This window comes from Lepus europaeus, chromosome 18, assembly GCF_033115175.1.
Source record: "Lepus europaeus isolate LE1 chromosome 18, mLepTim1.pri, whole genome shotgun sequence".
In the NCBI taxonomy this organism is placed as follows: domain Eukaryota; kingdom Metazoa; phylum Chordata; class Mammalia; order Lagomorpha; family Leporidae; genus Lepus; species Lepus europaeus.
Genome location: NC_084844.1, coordinates 59,387,957 through 59,407,710, shown reverse-complemented (window position 1 = coordinate 59,407,710; position 19,754 = coordinate 59,387,957). Strand labels below are relative to the sequence as shown.

The 19,754-nt window shown below is 47.9% G+C and overlaps 2 protein-coding genes across 6 annotated transcripts in view; one reads left to right on the top strand and one right to left on the bottom strand.

The window, feature by feature from the left end:
- The window catches only part of TTC19 (tetratricopeptide repeat domain 19), a 36,815-nt gene that overhangs the window by 14,238 nt on the left and 2,823 nt on the right, over positions 1–19,754 (top strand). Inside the window, exons 8-10 of one of the 3 annotated variants that reach the window (XR_009868475.1) lie at positions 12,830–12,984; positions 14,525–14,687; positions 15,342–18,331. Coding sequence is in view for 2 of the 3 variants with exons in the window: in XM_062216454.1 (XP_062072438.1) it covers positions 12,830–12,984; positions 14,525–14,687; positions 15,342–15,475 (452 nt within the window). In the remaining variant the exon portion in view is untranslated. The other 2 variants (XM_062216454.1, XM_062216455.1) reach the window with 2 other exon arrangements.
- Positions 18,401–19,754, bottom strand: part of NCOR1 (nuclear receptor corepressor 1) — a 177,885-nt gene continuing 176,531 nt past the window's right edge. For all 3 annotated transcript variants that reach the window (XM_062216449.1, XM_062216450.1, XM_062216451.1), the window contains one exon: positions 18,401–19,473. In XM_062216449.1, coding sequence (XP_062072433.1) covers positions 19,286–19,473 — 188 coding nt within the window. In that variant the 3' untranslated portion in view covers positions 18,401–19,285. The remainder of the gene's footprint in view (positions 19,474–19,754) is intronic.

Sequence of the window (19,754 nt, the reverse complement as noted above, 5' to 3'; positions counted from 1 at the left end):
TTTAGACCAGATAAACACCCATCCTTCCTTTTGATTGTCTTTTTAAGGTTTTTAAGACAGTTTTAATTAAATATATATCTAAATTTATTTTGGTGTGATGTTGATAACTATTTTTTTTTTTATTTGACAGAGTTAGACAGTGAGAGAGAGAGAGAGAAAGGTCTTCCTTCTGTTGGTTCACCCCCAAAATGGCTGCTACAGCCGGCACTGCGCTGATCCAAAGCCAGGAGCCAGGTGTATCCCCTGGTTTCCCATGCGGGTGCAGGTGCCCAAGCACTTGGGCCATCCTCTACTGCCCTCCCGGGCCACAGTAGAGAGCTGGACTGGAAGAGGAGCAACCGGGACTAGAACCCGGCACCCATATGGGATGCTGGCGCCACAGGCGGAGGACTAACCAAGTGAGCTACATTGCCAGCCCCATAACTATTTTCGTAAAGATCATAATCACTAAGAAACTTGGGTTTCCCATGTGATTTATTCATCTGATGAGTCTTATCACAGTACACACTGTTTGAATTATATGGATTATATGTTTGAGTTACAGGGTAATAACAGTACATAAATGCTGCTTTTGCAGAATTTGTTCCCACTCTTCAGTGTTCCCTTGAATTTTAGATATTTTTAACGTGGATTCTGGTATCTTTTTTGTCAAGTCCCAGAGCGCTGTGAGATGGACTTACTAGATTTGCATTCTGTTTATGCGTTAGTTTGCCATCTGAGTAAGTTAGCATGCCCCGACAGCCGTTGTGGCAGGAAACGTCACCTAAGCTGGGTTAAAGAGGAGGGATGCTTGTTGTCCCCTGTGGCTGGGAGCTCAGCAGCAGGAGCGCTGTCAGTTGCGGCAGCACCATCTTGAGGGTCAGGTTCTTTCCATCACTCCCACTGTCCCCTCAGTATGTTGGTCCTCTCCTCAGGATCCCCTTGAAGCTGAAAAGTGACAGTAGCAATTCCCAGGAGTCTCATCCAGAGACGTAAACATTTTTTATTTCCATTTTTTATTTAAAGGCAGAGAGACCGGGATTTTCCATCTGCTGATTCACTGCCCGAGTGCCTTCAACAGCAGGGCTGGGCAGGTCGAAGCCAGGAGCCTAGAACTGCATTCTGGTCTCCCTGGGGTGCCAGGGACCCAGGCACTGAGCCGCCGCCTGCTGCCTCCCCAGGTGTGTGACAGGGAGCTGCGTGGGGATTGAAGCCAGGCTCTCTGGCGTGCCATGTGAGTGTCCATGTAGAGACTTACCCTGCTGTGCCACAGGCCCACACCAAAGGAGATATTTCCTCCAGGATAACGGTCCTCCTTCCTCAAGTCCCCTGGTAGCTTCATCCTTCCCTTTTTATTTGGCTGGAGTTGAATCGTGCTGTTTGAGTCCTTGGCAAGTCCTTGATGGGTCCCGTTGCTGAGGACAGGAATCCCCTCTAGAGGCTTGAGTGACGTGACGGACCCAGGCCAAAACAGCTTTCTGTCAGCAGAGGGTGAACTCTGAAATACTGTGTCTCCCACTGGGCGCCTGTGGGGCTCCTGCTTCCAGTGTCCATACAGATGTGACAGCTGGGTCATTAAATTCCATTCTGCCTAGCCATTTTATTGGACTGTTAGCTTCTCACTTGATGCATACACTGTCTTCATTACATTTGAGAAATCGCGACGCTGTTTCCTTTCTGATAGTTATTCTCTGGACTCCGTATCCATTTTATTAAGTTTAGTTCCTTGGCTGTGACTTCAGAACAACATGCAATAATGGTGGTGACAGACAACTTAAATCTGACTTGGCACCAAGTATATTAGTAATTTAATATTATATATGTTAAGAACAAACTAGGCATGCTTGTAGGTTATACCTCTGGATAGTACTTTTTTTGGAAGATTTATTTACTTATTTGAAAGAGTTAAAGAGCGAGAAAGCAGTGTTCCATCTGCTGTGTCACTTCCCAAACAGCTAGAACAGTTGGGACTGGGCAGGTCAAAGCCAAGAGCGTGGAACACCATCCGGGTCTCCGCGAGGATGGCAGGGTGCCAAGCACCCACACTGCTTTGCCGGGTGCAGTAGCAGGGAACTGGATCTGCAGGAGAGCAGCTGAGACTCACACAGGTGTCTCAGGTGGCAGCTGAACTTACAGTATTTGATACTGAATTTTAGTTTTTAAAAATTATTTTTTTGAGAGGCAGACACAGAGAGCTCCCATTTGTTCACTCCCCAAATGCCTGCAACAGCTGGGGCTGGGCAGTTCAAAGTCAGGAGCCAGGAACTCAATCCAGGTCTCCCCTGTGGGTAGCAAGAACCCAACTACTTGGGTCATCACTGCTGCTGCTTCCCTGGCTGTGGTGTGTTTTTTTTTAAGATTGATGTGCTTATTTGAAAAAGTTAGAGAGGGAGTGACATCCAGTGGTTTACTCCCCAGATGGCCACAATGGCCCCAGCTGAGCCAGGCAACAGCCAGGAGTTTCACCTGGGTCTCCCACACAGGTAGTGAGTTCCACACACTTGGGCCATTCCTCTGCTGCTTTTCTCAGATGGTCAGCAGGGAGCTGAATGGGGAGCAGAGCAGCCAGGACAGGAACCAGTGCCCATATGGGATGCTGGTGTCGCGGGCCACGGCTTTACCTGCCGCGCCACAGCGCCAGCCCATGCCCAGGCGCTGACTTGGCAGGAAGCTGAAGTCAGGAGTGGAGCTGAACAAGAAAACCAGGCACTCCGATGTGGGATACAGGCGTCGTAACTGGCGTCTAGCCAGCGGCGAGGCTAAATGTCCACCCCTGTAGTTTTTTTCTTACATGAGAGCTGTGGCTTTTTGCTTGTATTTATTTGTTGTCGAAGGATTGTACAAATGTGATCGAGTGAGTTGGGATGCTCCTTGTATTTGGGTTCTGAATTAGGTGTAGGACGTTGCGTGGGCGTGGCCTGCTGCTTAGACATTGGTGACTCTTCGGGGAGCACCGTGCGGCCAGGTCTCCTTGAGTTCATTCTCTGGCAGCTTTTCTCTTGGTTCTTGATTCCTCAGATATTGAAGGTTCTTTGATTTTCTTGATTAAATCTTGGGATCTAGGACAATGCTGGGTGCACAGCAAGCAATAATAATTATCTGTTGCATGAATAAATGTATGAGTAAAAGAACTTCCACTATTTCCCGAGAAGAAACTTTCTGGAGGAATTATATTTTTAAGCACAATGTACGATGTTATCTTGTGTGCCTAAGACATATTTTTCTAGTCTGTGATGTATTGGATTTACATACTGTCTTCAAATTAGTAAAAGATTTTTCATATTGATTCCACCCTGCTTCCCTTGAAAATTTCATCCATTTTAATATTCCAAATAAAACTCTGGAAAGTTGAAGCATAATATTAATATTTGGTTTTATGAGTGCTTGAAATCAGAGCCCGAGTTCGAACTCTGGTTCTGCTTCTTAGCACCAGTCTGCTATGGACAGGTGATTTCGCTTCTCTGTTGTCAGTTTGCTCATTCATCAAATGAGAATAGTATAGCCTTCCTCATAGAGTTAACAGAATTAAATGCACTGCACCTTGACTGGTACTCAGTGCTTTGTAAAAGTTTGTAGGTTGTGATGTGTTTCTTAACCCAATTTATTAGATGGCTGGGTTTCTGTATTAAGTTCACCTCTTAGTTTATGAAGGATCTTCCTTACTGTTCACAGTATCTCTTTGTATTCTGGATATTTTCTTTCCTTTTAAGATTTATCATTAGGCAGAGTTACAGAGAGACAGGGACAGACAGAGATCTTGCATCCACTGATTAATTCCCCAAATGGCCACAGCGGCCAGGACTGTGCCGGACCAAAGCCAGGCGCTTCTTCCGGGTGCAGGACAGGGGTGCAGGAGTCCAAGCACGGGGGCCATCCTCCGCTGCTTTCCCAGGTGCATCAGTGGGGAGCTGGATCGGCAGCGGAGCAGCTGGGACTTGCACCAGTGCCCGTATGGGATGCCGGCCTTGCAGGCGGCTTTCCCTGCTGCGCCAGTGCCGTCCCTTGTTATTTTTGAAGTGCCAGCCTGCATTCATTTCCTCTGTTGTTTCTCTGTTTTACTTCCGCTCTAACCTTGGTGCTATCTTCCCTGTCTGCTTTGAGTGTATTGTGCTCACTTCTCCAGTTTCTTAGGAGGAAGATGAGGTTAACAAGATTTCCTTCTCTTCTAGCGTGGGCATCCACACCTATAATCTTAAGCTGCATCACGTTAGTTTTGATTTGTTATCTTTCCATTTTGTGCGTCTCAACGTATTTTCCAATTTTTCTTCTTTGGCCCTTTGTGTATTTAACTGTGCTGAGTAACCTCCAAGTATTTGTGAATTTCCCAAATTTCCTTCTGCTGTTGATTTTAAATTTCATCCCATTGTGGTTGAAGAGCGTACTTTGTATGATTCCAGTCCTTTGAGATGTTTTGAGGGGTTTTGTGGCCTTGCGTGTGATTCACCCTGGAGAATGCTGCGTGTGCTTTTGGGAAGCGGGTGTGCTCTGGATGTGCCTGCCAGGTCGGGCTGGGCGACAGCAGTGTTCCCGTCATCTGCAGCCCTGCTGGCTTTGTCCCGTTCTTGTAGACAGAACTTCTTGGTTTACATTTATATGAACGCCTGTGCTCTGTTTACAGCCCAGAAAGGTATATTTACCCCTGAGCTATCCATTCATCAGGAAATGGTTTTGTTTCCTCTTTAAGGTGTTTGTCACAAATGTTGGTTTCACATTACCTACGTATGTTCATCTTAAACTCTGTGAGTTGTTTTTCAGTGTGCCTTTTGTAGAGGCTCTGGTTGGTTTTTTTTTTTTTTTTTTAAATCCTGAGTTAAATTCATTGTCTTCTGGTAAAGAATTTTAAGACGTTTTAAACTCAGTGACAGCTGTTGTGATTTCTGCTTGTGAAAGCGTGTTTATGTTTGCTGCTTCCTTTGTTTTCAGTCCCTGCTAGAGGGATGTTTCCCTCGCAGCCTCCACTGATATTCTGGAGGGAAGGCATGCGCTCATCCAGGAATCATTTCCTCAGGGGCAGGCATTGGTGCGGGGTGCCTGAGCCCCGTATCGTGGAGTACCTGGGTTCAAGTCCCGCCTCTGCTCTGCATTCCAGCTTCCTGCTCCTGCACACCCTGGGAGGCAGCAGCGAGAGCTGCAGTTGTTGGGTCCCTGGATTGAATTCCCAGCGCCTGGTTTCAGCCTGGCCCAGCCCTGGCTCAGACCTGGCTGTCGTGGACATTTGGGGATTAAACCGGTGGATAGGTGGTGGATAGGTGCTCGCTCACCAGCTCGCTCACTCACTCACTGTCTCTCTTTCAAACAAGTACATTTAATGGTTCTTTTTTTTAAAAAAATTCAAAACATTTACTTCTTTAGAGGAAAATAATTTCCATTTTCAGTTTCCTCTGCAGGACATTCACCGCCCTAATTCCCCAACCTTTTTGGCTCTCTGAGCCGAGCTGTAATGTCAGGTGCCTTTCTTGTCGAGAGTTCTGAAGCCAGGTTGTCTTGTTCGGTGAGTGGCCTGTTCTCTTCCGTGTGCGTGCTTTGTAGGACTCAGAAGCTGTGCCGGCGTACTGCCAGGGAGGGCTCCCGGAGCGGCCTGGCCCCGCGAGCCTGTGCACCCGGCCTTGCGCGTGGCCCCTGCTCCTGCCGCTCGGGACTGCCATTCGCCTGAGTAGCTGCTTCTCTCTCACACTCGTCCTCCCTTCCCTCGGTTTTCCAGTCTGTATCTTGGGAATTTTTTCAGCTTGTATTCCACATTACCGATTTACTGTCCTTGGAAGTCAGCTCTGTGCTCTTCTTCTTCTGTTAGAGATTTCAAGCAAAAGGAAGGCGAAAAGAATTTCACACCTGTTTACCTGCCCTTCAGCTTTGTCACATTTCAGTATTTTACCATATTTGCTTCAAAAAAATTTTCGTGTATTTTAACTCCTAAATACTCCCTTTGCCTAACAACCATGTAGAATTTGATGCCAGCCTATTTATTGCACTCTTAGATATCAATAAACAGTATACAGTAGGGCTGATGCCGCACTTCGTTGTACACATAGGGTTGTTCAGATACTTGCTGAACACTCGGATCTCTATCTCCATGCACATACACAAGAGACCCTCAGTGTTGGACACGCGAGTGGAGTGCCGGGTGCATACAGGACATCAGACTGCTAGCAGAGTGCACAGACCCTCGGTGTTGGACACGCGACTGGAGTGCCGGGTGCATACAGGACATTAGACTGCTAGCAGAGTGCACAGACCCTCGGTGTTGGACACGCGAGTGGAGTGCCGGGTGCATACAGGACATTAGACTGCTAGCAGAGTGCACAGACCCTCGGTGTTGGACACGCGAGTGGAGTGCCGGGTGCATACAGGACATCAGACTGCTAGCAGAGTGCACAGACCCTCGGTGTTGGACACGCGAGTGGAGTGCCGGGTGCATACAGGACATCAGACTGCTAGCAGAGTGCACAGACCCTCGGTGTTGGACACGCGAGTGGAGTGCCGGGTGCATACAGGACATCAGACTGCTAGCAGAGTGCACAGACCCTCGGTGTTGGACACGCGAGTGGAGTGCCGGGTGCATACAGGACATCAGACTGCTAGCAGAGTGCACAGACCCTCGGTGTTGGACACGCGAGTGGAGTGCCGGGTGCATACAGGACATCAGACTGCTAGCAGAGTGCACAGACCCTCGGTGTTGGACACGCGAGTGGAGTGCCGGGTGCATACAGGACATCAGACTGCTAGCAGAGTGCACAGACCCTCGGTGTTGGACACGCGAGTGGAGTGCCGGGTGCATACAGGACATCAGACTGCTAGCAGAGTGCACAGACCCTCGGTGTTGGACACACGAGTGGAGTGCCGGGTGCATACAGGACATCAGACTGCTAGCAGAGTGCACAGACCCTCGGTGTTGGACACACGAGTGGAGTGCCGGGTGCATACAGGACATCAGACTGCTAGCAGAGTGCACAGACCCTCGGTGTTGGACACGCGAGTGGAGTGCCGGGTGCATGCAGGACATCAGACTGCTAGCAGAGTGCACAGACCCTCGGTGTTGGACACGCGAGTGGAGTGCCGGGTGCATGCAGGACATCAGACTGCTAGCAGAGTGCACAGACCCTCGGTGTTGGACACGCGAGTGGAGTGCCGGGTGCATGCAGGACATCAGACTGCTAGCAGAGTGCACAGACCCTCGGTGTTGGACACGCGAGTGGAGTGCCGGGTGCATACAGGACATCAGACTGCTAGCAGAGTGCACAGACCCTCGGTGTTGGACACGCGAGTGGAGTGCCGGGTGCATACAGGACATTAGACTGCTAGCAGAGTGCACAGACCCTCGGTGTTGGACACGCGAGTGGAGTGCCGGGTGCATACAGGACATCAGACTGCTAGCAGAGTGCACAGACCCTCGGTGTTGGACACGCGAGTGGAGTGCCGGGTGCATACAGGACATCAGACTGCTAGCAGAGTGCACAGACCCTCGGTGTTGGACACGCGAGTGGAGTGCCGGGTGCATACAGGACATCAGACTGCTAGCAGAGTGCACAGACCCTCGGTGTTGGACACGCGAGTGGAGTGCCGGGTGCATACAGGACATCAGACTGCTAGCAGAGTGCACAGACCCTCGGTGTTGGACACGCGAGTGGAGTGCCGGGTGCATACAGGACATCAGACTGCTAGCAGAGTGCACAGACCCTCGGTGTTGGACACGCGAGTGGAGTGCCGGGTGCATACAGGACATCAGACTGCTAGCAGAGTGCACAGACCCTCGGTGTTGGACACGCGAGTGGAGTGCCGGGTGCATACAGGACATCAGACTGCTAGCAGAGTGCACAGACCCTCGGTGTTGGACACGCGAGTGGAGTGCCGGGTGCATACAGGACATCAGACTGCTAGCAGAGTGCACAGACCCTCGGTGTTGGACACGCGAGTGGAGTGCCGGGTGCATACAGTAGACATTAGACTGCTAGCAGAGTGCACAGACCCTCGGTGTTGGACACGCGACTGGAGTGCCGGGTGCATACAGGACATCAGACTGCTAGCAGAGTGCACAGACCCTCGGTGTTGGACACGCGAGTGGAAGTGCCAGGTGCATACAGGACATTAGACTGCTAGCAGAGTGCACAGACCCTCGGTGTTGGACACGCGAGTGGAAGTGCCAGGTGCATACAGGACATCAGACTGCTAGCAGAGTGCACAGACCCTCGGTGTTGGACACACGAGTGGAGTGCCGGGTGCATACAGGACATCAGACTGCTAGCAGAGTGCACAGACCCTCAGTGTTGGACACGCGAGTGGAGTGCCGGGTGCATACAGTAGACATTAGACTGCTAGCAGAGTGCACAGACCCTCGGTGTTGGACACGCGAGTGGAGTGCCGGGTGCATACAGGACATTAGACTGCTAGCAGAGTGCACAGACCCTCGGTGTTGGACACGCGAGTGGAGTGCCGGGTGCATACAGGACATCAGACTGCTAGCAGAGTGCACAGACCCTCGGTGTTGGACACGCGAGTGGAGTGCCGGGTGCATACAGGACATCAGACTGCTAGCAGAGTGCACAGACCCTCGGTGTTGGACACGCGAGTGGAGTGCCGGGTGCATACAGGACATCAGACTGCTAGCAGAGTGCACAGACCCTCGGTGTTGGACACGCGAGTGGAGTGCCGGGTGCATACAGGACATCAGACTGCTAGCAGAGTGCACAGACCCTCGGTGTTGGACATGCGAGTGGAGTGCCGGGTGCATACAGGACATCAGACTGCTAGCAGAGTGCACAGACCCTCAGTGTTGGACACGCGAGTGGAAGTGCCAGGTGCATACAGTAGACATTAGACTGCTAGCAGAGTGCACAGACCCTCGGTGTTGGACACGCGAGTGGAGTGCCGGGTGCATACAGGACATCAGACTGCTAGCAGAGTGCACAGACCCTCGGTGTTGGACACGCGAGTGGAGTGCCGGGTGCATACAGGACATCAGACTGCTTGCAGAGTGCACAGACCCTCAGTGTTGGACACGCGAGTGGAGTGCCGGGTGCATACAGGACATTAGACTGCTAGCAGAGTGCACAGACCCTCAGTGTTGGACACGCGAGTGGAGTGCCGGGTGCATACAGGACATTAGCAGGCTGCTGAGCAGAGTGCTCTTCCCAAGCCACGTTTCTACCAGTCGTGTTTAGGATTCTTGTTATTGTTACACTTAGAATAGCTGCTGATGGATGGGTACGAAGAGATTTCATTTTGGCTTCACTATGTGATTCTCCTTACTACTGAAATGGAACATTTTCACTTACTTATTAGCCATTCAGATTTTCTGTTCTCAAAATTGTCTCTTCATATCCTTTGCTTATTTTCTGAGGGGCTGGCTGTCTTTTTCTTAATGACTTTTAAAAAGCAAGCATCTTTTTTTAAGGTTTATTTATTTGAAAGGCAGTTAGAGAGAGAGAGGGCTTGCATCTGCTGGCTCACTCTCCAAACGGCTGCAATGGCCAGAGCTGGGCCTGTCCAAAGCCAGGAGCCGAGAGCTTCTTCCTGGTCTCTCACGTGGGTGGCAGGGGCCCGGGGAATTGGGCCATCCTCTGCTGCCTTCCCAGGTGCATTAGCAGAGAGCTGGATCAGAAGTGCAGAGCCAGGACTTGAACCAGCATCCACATGGGATGCCAGCGTTGTTGGACACAGCTTAACCTGCTGCACCACAGCGCCAGCTCCCTACATTTACTCTTTACCCAGAGTTGTAAAATACGCATGCGCTACACTCCCCTAGCCAAGCGGATAGTCCATCCTTTTCTCACTTTGTATTGACGTCTACTTTCTTTCCTAGACACTCCATGCTAATGTTAATTCTGTGATGACAATTAATGTTTAGTTTCATTGTATTCCATTTCCGACCAGCACCCTTCTATTTTAAATGATTTGTTGATTCCTTCAGAGGAAATAGCGTGTACCTGCCGATGTGGCAGACATGCTGCTAGATACTGATAGAGCTGTCAACAGCAGAGGCGCTGCCTGGAGGAGGAGACGTGAAGCGGAGCGGCCTCCAGTGTGGGGTGCCGGCATCACAAGCTGCGGCTTAACCAACCCGCCGCACTGCCACACTCACCTCACGTTCACTGACTCTCTGACTGAAGTTTATTGGAAATAATTTATGAAAATAATTAAAATTTGATAAGTATGCTTCTTGCACAAGTGACCCCAATTTATTTCAGTTACTAAGCTGATTTTTAGAAATAATTTCTAACGATTTTTATGTTAATATTTCAAAAAACCATGTTTGTCATTATTAATTAGGAAAGGAACTCTGGCACCTCATTAGATCTATGAAATTTTCTCTTAAATTAGCGGCAGGCTAGATCGTTTTTTTTCACTGTTGAATTCTGAAGATTTTCTTTATGAAGACTTGTTTTCTCAAAGTTCTGTGGTAGTGTTTTTTATTTCTCCCTTAGTCCTATTTTTAGAAAGTTTTCCAAAAGATAGTTCCATGTTTATTGTGGTCAGAAGGTGCTGTGATTTAAAATATATTTTAAAAAACTTCCTAATGAACAGATACTGTAGGTAAGACTTGTACCTTGTTCCTCATGCTTCCTGTGTCTTCGGCCACTGTTATTTGCCATTATGGTAACGGGTAAAACTGGAAAATTATTCTTGCACTTTTGAAGTTCTAGTGTTGGACATGTTCTCTAATTGGAAATATATAAAAAGAGTGTCATTTCCAGAAACAGAAGCATCTGGAGGAAATTAGCACAGAATGATGGGAACATTTTGTTCTGGATGTTACTGTTGTGGCCAACAGTTTTCTTTGTCTTCAGAAGCTCTCAGAGAACGTGCTATTCTGAGTCTGAAATCCGTTACAGATTATCTTCTTGGACTTGCTGCACTTGAAGGGCCAGAAAGATTTGCTTCTCGTTGTCCTTCAGCCTATCTTCATTATATAACCATTTATTTCACTTTTTTTTCCAGTATTAAACTGCTCTGTGATTGTTTTTGTCCAGCTTTTTAAAAAGTGTGCTTATAGTTAGGTATTTTAATATTCTTTTTATAGAAATGACCTTTACATGTGATAGTTGATGTCATTTTAGTTTTTGCTATTTTATATGGGTTATATTTATCCATAAATTGTTTTAAATGTATAGTCTTTGGTGTATTTCTTTGAGAGTGAATCTGTAAGGAAGTTTATTTAAAACTGATCCTAATTTAACTTTAAACATAGTTTAAACTTCATTTGTTCTGTTATTTAGTCACAGTTTAAAAAAAAATTCTATATAGCATCTGTAAATTTAAGACCTGCAAAGAAAAGGGTTTGGCAGGAATGAATGATGGCTTTGGTGATTACACAACCGGGACCTGGTGCTTCCGTTTACCTAACCTTGCCTGAAATGATCTCTTTACTTCCCCTCGAATTGTTTGCAGAATTCCCATTTAATCTTGCCCATTACTGTTTGTGTGATTCAGATCACCTTTCAGAAGCATTTACTTGTGCAAGCTCATTTTGGTTCCTATTCCCTAGCTGTGTTTCTAGTCTTATTTATGTAGCATAACGTGTTTTAAGTTGTTCTTCAGACATTATGTAGTCAGTTCATTAATGTATTAACAGAGCAAAATCCCTCCAGTCTTTATTATTTTCCTTTGAAAATGGATAAATTATTTTTTATTTGAAAGAGTTAGGAGGAGAGGCAGAGAGAGAGAGGTCTTCCATCTGCTGGCTCACTCCCTAGATGACCTCAATGGCCAGGGATGGGCCCAGCCCAAGCCAGGAGCCTCTAGGTCTCCCACATGGGTAGCAGGAGCACAGCACTTGGGCCATCCTCCACTGCTTTCCCAGGCACATTAGCAGGGAGCTGGCAGCTTTATCCACTAAGCACAACACCAGCTCCAAACCATTCTTTAAATTCAGTCTTTGGCTTTGCATTTTAGGACTTCACTGGCTTTTTTTTTTTTTTTTTTCCTTTAAGATTTATTTATTTTGAAAGGTGGAGTTGCAGAGGTAGACAGAAAGAAATCTTGCATCTGCTGGTTCACTCCCCAGATGGCCACATGGGTGCAGCGGCCCAAGGACTTGGGCCATCTTCTGTTCTCCCAGCCACAGCAGAGAGTTGGATCGGATGTGGAGCAACCAGGACTCGAACTGGTGTCCATATGGGATGCTAGCACTGCAGGCGGTGGTTTTACCTGCTATGCCAGAGCACCAGCCCCAACTCATTCTTCTTTTTTTTTATTTGTTTGAAAAGCAAAGTTACAAAGAGGGAGAAACAGCTTTTTTTTTTTTTTTTTTGGACAGGCAGATTTAGTGAGAGAGAGAAAGGTCTTCCTTCCATTGGTTCACCCCTCAAATGGCTGCTACAGCCAGCGTGCTGCGCTGATCCGAAGCCAGGAGCCAGGTGCTTCTTCTGGTCTGCCATGCAGGTGCAGGGCCCAAGGACCTGGGCCATCCTCCACTGCACTCCTGGGCCACAGCAGAGAGCTGGACTGGAAGAGGGGCAACCGGGACAGAATCCGGTGCCCCACCCGGGACTAGAACCCGGGGTGCAGGCGCTGCAGGCGGAGGATTAGCCAAGTGAGCCGCGGCGCTGGCCTCCAACTCATTCTTAATTAGGCTTATTGTCAACTTCAACTGTTTCTGCTGACTGCTGTTAGTTTCAAACTGAAAATATTTCACATTATAATTGATGCACAGACTGTTTGCTATGTAAGGGGGAAGCACTGCGATTCCGAGTCTGGACTGTCATTTAGATGGGTGTAGATACAGAGTACTTAAGTGACGGGAAGCACCGTGAATCCCATACTGCTGCAATGTAAGTGATGAGTATCTGTTGACTGATTCCCTGCCTCACCTTCTATAAAGTGCCTGTCACAGCTCAGACTGCTCTTTCCTTCTCAGTGGAAGAGAAGACCAATACCCACCTCCTCCTGGGCATGTGCTTGGACGCCTGTGCACGCTACCTGCTGTTCTCCAAGCAGCCGTCACAGGCACAGAGGATGTACGAGAGAGCTCTGCAGATCTCTGAGGAAATACAAGGAGAAAGACACCCCCAGGTAAGGGAGGAAGACCTAGAAGAGGGACTGGAAGAGAGGCTTCCAAACCGCGGGTGCGAGTGCGCACTGGGGACACAGTCGGTGGTGGCCCCAGGTGCGGCTGCCTGGGGCTCCAGGTCACTGGTACTTCCGAGACTACTGCTCAGTTACGGGATCTGCACAGCAGACCAGCTTTCCCACGAGGCAGATCTAACCAGGCCCCCTGTGCCTGCATGGCTTCAGAGCACACAGCATGGGATTTCAGAGTGGTGTTCGCAGATTCCTCAGCTTAATAAACGTGAACACCTTTGCTTCTGTCACCCGGCAGTTAAAACGGCAGGGAGTGAGTGACAGGAAAGGAAGGAGGGACTTAAATTTGAATCAGTGGTTTAGAAGTTTTTTTAACATAAAGTACCATGGTTGAACTAAAATCAACTTTGCCAGTCCTCTATTAAAGCAAGTTCTTAGCGGATTAGAAGCGGATTTCTTTGTGTTTGCAACCCCCAGCAAGACAGCAGAACTTTGAGTGAGCTGAACGTGTCTGAGGCTGGGCTAGATGGTAGGGTGAGAATGTTTAAGAAAAGGGAATCTGAGCTGTGGATCTCTCTGGGAAGGGTCCTCTAATGCAGCATCAATGAGGATAAGGAGGCAAGCATGGACTTCAGGTTCCTGTTCTCCTTTTCTTGGTGCCAAAGTTTTTTTTATTTCTTTTTTTTATTTTTGACAGGCAGAGTGGATAGTGAGAGACAGACAGAGAGAAAGGTCTTCCTTTTTGCCGTTGGTTCACCCTCCAATGGCCGTCGCGGTAGGCGTGCTGTGGCCGGTGCATTGTGCTGATCCGAAGCCAGGAGCCAGGTGCTTCTCCTGGACTCCCTTGCGGGTGCAGGGCCCAAGGACTTGGGCCATCCTCCACTGCCTTCCCGGGCCATAGCAGAGAGCTGGCCTGGAAGAGTGGCAGCCAGAATAGAATCCAGTGCCCCAACCGGGACTAGAACCTGGTGTGCCGGCGCCGCAAGGCGGAGGATTAGCCTGTTAAGCCACGGCGCCGGCCAAAAGTTTTCTAAAATAGCTGATTTGTTTCTCCTTTTCGAAGAGCCCCAGGGTTAGCAGTAGGAAAGACGTTCTAGTAGAATTAGAATATGGCCCTGAAGACCCTCAGACCATGTGAGGCATGCTTCTCAACGTCGCGGAACTTTAAATGGGATCACATCACAACCACTTTTTGCTGTCATTTCTCAGGTGGTGCTTCTTATTTGATAATTAGCTGGATTAATCATATCCTGAGGAGGAGAAGACCAATAGCCACCTCCTCCTGGGCATGTGCTTGGACACCTGTGCACGCTACCTGCTGTTCTCCAAGCAGCCGTCACAGGCACAGAGGATGTACGGGAGAGCTCTGCAGATCCATTTTTAGATCTGTATCATTTCCCAGAGCATCAGACTAATGTTATCCACTATCAAATGTGAATAATAAAGGCCCACAGTTTAAAGGCTGGCATCCCTGCCATTTCTGGAGTGCTGGGAGACAGATCTTAACTATCCATGTCTGTTTTATTTGCAGACTGTTGTGCTGATGAGTGACCTGGCTACTACCCTGGATGCACAGGGCCGCTTTGATGAGGCTTTTGTTCACATGCAGAGGGCGTCGGAGCTAGCGAGACAGATCGACCACCCCGAGCTGCACATGGTGCTCAGCAATCTAGCTGCGGTTCTCATGCACAGAGGTGGGTACCACTGGGTTCAGAGAGGGATGCCACTGGCTTTATAAATCTGATGTGTGGGGAAGATAGGGGCAATGAGGAAACTCTACAATTAAAAGGCTGGTTAAGTGCAGAAAAAAATGCTAGGGTGAAGTATTGTTTGCTCGATTCTTCTCACTCCTGGACTGTTGTACAAGCCTAGTGAACCACATCAGGCTAGAGAAAACTCGCAGTCATAGTGCCTCATTCCTCCAGTGCCTTGTGTTTCCACAGCTGCGGTTTACTGCTCGCAGTGCGCTGGTGTTACTGGGACTATCTCTTTGGCAGACATTTCTGGGTATCAGCACGCTCAGGACCTCAACTCTAATTTTCAGAAACCTGGCATGACAGGCGTCTTACTACAAGTACCCTCATGGTGAGACCCTCGGCTCACCGAGCCAGGCCCCGGGGTATCCTGGAGAGGCCACGGCTCTCAGTGGCTTAGACTCTGACCTTCTGGGCCGGGTTCCAGCCTCCCTAAGCCAGCATGCTCCATGGAGATGAAATGAAGTAGCTGCAGCCTGTGACTTAGCACACCGGACATCAGACCCGTATCTGCCTTCATGAGTGCTTTCTCTTCAGGATCACTTGGCAACATCCGTTTTCTTCTGATTCTGCCTTCTCTCTGGGTTATTTTAGAACGATATACACAAGCAAGAGAGATCTACCAGGAAGCCCTGAAGCAAGCAGAGCTGAAAAGAGATGAGGTTTCTGTACAACACATCAGGGAAGAATTGGCTGAGCTGTCGAGAAAAAGCAGTCCTTTGACTTAATTTATCAAGCTCTAAATCCGTTTTTGCTGTAGGCAGAGTGATTCCCAGGAATAGCTAGTCTCCCAGTCTCTGTGGCACCCAAATCCATGGCTTAAATCCTTGTTCTGTGTCAGGTTGCCTCAGCTTAGCCTTGGTGAAGGACAGGCTGCGTACACTGCCGCTGGTGGTGACCCGTGGTCGGGCGCCGTCTGTGCTGCTCTGGGGGGTGGGTGTGGAAGCCTGCCTGGCATCACTGCCCTAAGGTTCTGCTCCACTGATTCGCTGCCCTCTCTTCTCTCACTTTACCAATATCTGGCAAACCAGAGCTACCTGTCTCATGGCAGAGGGGGATTATGGTGAGTTGTTTTTCTTACCTATTTCATGAAGCACAGGGTGGGACTGAATGTATTAAGGAGGAAAAGTGATGTCTCTTTTTGCTACCAGAATCAAGCATGAAATTTTAAAGTGGGAATTAGGCCCTTGAAAGTATGTCACCCATTTGTTTATACATAAAAGTGAACTACACATATCTAGTTTTCTAAGTGTTGAAAACTGGGGGTAGAGATGAGGAGCCAGGCAGCCTCTTGTCAGTGTTAAAGACTTTTGCCACGTCGGTCACGTGAGCTGAGTCGACCGAGGTGAGATACATACACCTGGGCCGCACCAGGGACCTGCTGCACAGTAGGCCCTACAGGTGTAGCGTTTTAGAACTGTTGTGCACTGCTGCTGTAGTGAACCACTGATCAGGACCCCAGTCCCTCATCTGTAAAGGGAGGAACACAGGAGGTTGTGTCAGATGAGTGCACGTGACTAGGCCGCTGTGCTGCCAGGGTTTTATCACACTGCCTCGGTGTATCCGTGCCAGATACACGGGCGGATGCTCCTATCACAGCGGTCTTGCAAATCGCAATGGTCTAGAGCCAGTTTTTCTAGGTCCCATGAAGAAACACTGATATTGTTGGCATTCCTGGGGGAGGGGGAGTGAGTGGGACTGAAACTGATATTTTTGGTTCATATGTAGAATCTTTTCTTAATAAACTAGAAACTATACAATATTACATGTATTCCAGTAATCTTTGAGTTTCTCAGAAAAATTCCTACTGCAGAGTTAATGAAAATACTAGAAACTCAGGTATAAATCCTCAAGGATTTGACTAAAACTAGAATTTTATATTTTACAGATGTAAATTTCTACCCACTTTATATCTAAGTTCATCTATTAGCTATCACCCACCTTATTCTTTTAATCAAGTCTAACTCAAATAAGATTAACAAGTGAGATTGTATTTCAGTGCAACCCAGTCTTAATTTCTTGGAAATAGAACAATTGGTGGCAGCCACTAACCTCCTGCATCGAGCATGTTCGCTGCACGGTTACTGAAAGCTGGGTTTTTCACTCCAAGTTTTATTTAAGAAAACTCAGTCCTTCACAGTGATTCACTTCATGGTCCCGCTGCTGGGTGAACTCAAGTCGTTTTCAGAACGACAGCCCAGTCGCGTAGTTCACTTGCACTGTTGTGAAACAACAGGAGAACGGACCCCCTTTACTGGGTTGGTCTGAATTGTTTAAAACAGTGCAGTTTGAAATTTGGAAATGTATTTCATCACTGGAGTTTTCAGGACATAAATATTTTAAACATAGAATCACTGAGCGTACCAAAATTAAACAAGAAGTTCCCAATCTTAAACATGCACTGGAAAATTGGCTGTCAGAATACTTCTTTTAGCAGTATTAGGAAGACCTGAATTGTGTTCTGGGTGTGAAACAGATCATAAAGATGCAGCATCGGAACAGTGACGCCTCAGCCTGCAAAGCTCACACGCTGATCTGCAGCTCACCGCGGGGGCAGTCGCTCCGAGTGCTCTGCTTGCTGTGGACAGCAGGGTGAGGTGAACCCGCCCTTCCACACGGATGCACCATCAGGAGGGCTGCAGGAGTGACCTTCTGTTCTCAAAAACCATCCTGGCTCTGAGTCACAGTTAAATACAATCATAATCATTTCTGGGGTCAGCTGGCAAGATAAATTAGTAACAAATTCTAAAATACTACCAGTACCTGAAAAAAAAATTTTGGCAGTAAACTGTTAAGTGGAACATTTGCTTATTATCTTTATGTGAAAATTGCATGGGTGTGAATACTATTTTAAAGATACCAACTTGCCAAACAATGGGAACTCTGACCATGAAACCTGACCTGAAGCTTATTTTAAAAACCTGAAGTATACAGGAGTGGACCAGTGACAGGAGTGAAGGCTTTCACTCCAGATACATGTGGGCTTATGGCTTACCTTTGCCACTCTATGGGTAAAGGATGGACACCTGTGTCTCCATCGCTACACTAGGGATTAGACAGCATCCTTACAGGCCATCTGAGGGGCTGGCTCAGTGCATAGCTGGGAGCTGCTGTCTTAAGAGACCCGAGTGCTGCTTAAAAGTCTTAGGTCTGCTTAGAAGTCTGTAAAGTGCTAATCCTTATCCTCCTTCTAGCCCTCTGATCACTCCCCTACCCAGTTACCAGTGGCATTCTCCCCAGAACATTACTACAGATAGACTATGGAAGGATGCTCACATGCTGTGATTAAATTATACTTGAAGAATCTGAGGATTCAACGAGTTCTTATGAAGACTAAAAAACTGACCCTGTAGTACCACACTTAGTTTCCAGTTCATTCAATTATTTACATCTTGATAATCTATGAAATGAAAACATTCAACAGTACTCTCGTCCCGAGGAAGCTCCGCAGGCACAGACTGGGGCCCGGAAGGTGTCCTCTGAGCGAGCTGTCCAGGCAGCAGGAAGCACAGCTCTGTGATGGAGATGCTACACAGACCATTGTCTTTGGACTCAGCCAATCACAGACATCAAACTAAAGAAAAGTATGTAAGTTTTTCCTTTGGAACCTGAGACACCAAGAGCCTTGACTCACAAATGATCTGCCGTAGCTATGGACAGGGAAGTCAAATTTATTTCAAAACAGAAGCTTTGTTGGGCTGCATCAAATGCAGGAGAAAAGGGATACCTAGGGGCGTGGTTAAATCACCAGTGTGCATAACAGTGAGGTATGCCTCAAATAAGCCTTTAAAACTTTAAAAACTGAACTAGAACATACCCATGCAGTAATATTTTTTCAGTGCTACTAATGAAAACTTAAAGCTTGCACTGGGAATTTACAATGTGGCAGAAAGTTCATCGCTCCTGCCTTTGACCCTAACGTACAGACGTCATGACAGGGTCTGTGTTAAAAACCTAAACATTTCCACAGATTTTAAACATCACTGGGAAGCTGAATTCAGAGGAAACAAAATCAGATAAAGTACAATGCCCGTGACAGCCAACATTATGTATCTGGGCTGTATGAGGTGTGGTCTTTTTTTTTTTTTTTTTTTTTTTTTAGAAGGCTAGGGTTAAAAAGATAGACAAAAAGATCTTTTAAAAATTACCCCCCGAGTTGATGCGCTGATTTGAACATAAGTACACCAGATACTACAGCAAGGGGCTACACTGCAAAAAGGTCATCTATTTACATGAGTGATTTAAAGACATTATGGTTTTCTTTACAAACAGATGTAGGAACAGGAATTGTCCACTTTTAAAAACTCTACATTTCAACCCTCCACTATTAGAATCCACTGAATTGTGGCGTATCAAAGGCTATTTTCTGTTTCTTCCCGTTTGATGCTCCAAATGAATTTCCATCATTTCTCCATCATCTATGGCCCTGGCTCTCCTGAAAAGTCTCTGGGCACAAATCATATGGGCAGGTTTTTGACCTGCAACTAAAATACCCGAGAACGAGCCCCTCCCCATGCCGTGTCCCCCGTCTGTGTGGTTCAGTCGTCACTGTCCGACAGTGTCTCGTACTGTGCTGAGAGCAGCGGGGCGGGCTCTCGCTCCCAGATCCTGTTCTGTTGGTGAGGAGCTGCCTGGTTCACAGCAGAGGGGGCACATGCGATCGGTGTTGGTGGCGTGCTGCTGAGCATCCGCAGTGTCAGGGGGTTATAAGGGAACTGTGTTGAGCCTGACAAAAGAAAAAGGAGGCGTTATGGTGTCAGGGGCACACCTGCTGTCTCATCTCCAATCCAACACTTTCAGGAGTGGAGGAGCACAGGATGAGTCCAGTGGTCACGTGACACTACAAAGGCAAAATGAATGGAAGATGGAAAAGCCAAGGTTTCACCACTTAGCCTCTAGCCAGCGATTCAGTCTGCAAGTCTGGGAAGGGGGAAGGGGGAACCATACGGGTGAGGGCTGCTGAGCCCAGAAGAGAAAAACTTTGCTACAGTTAAGCCTGTAAATCAA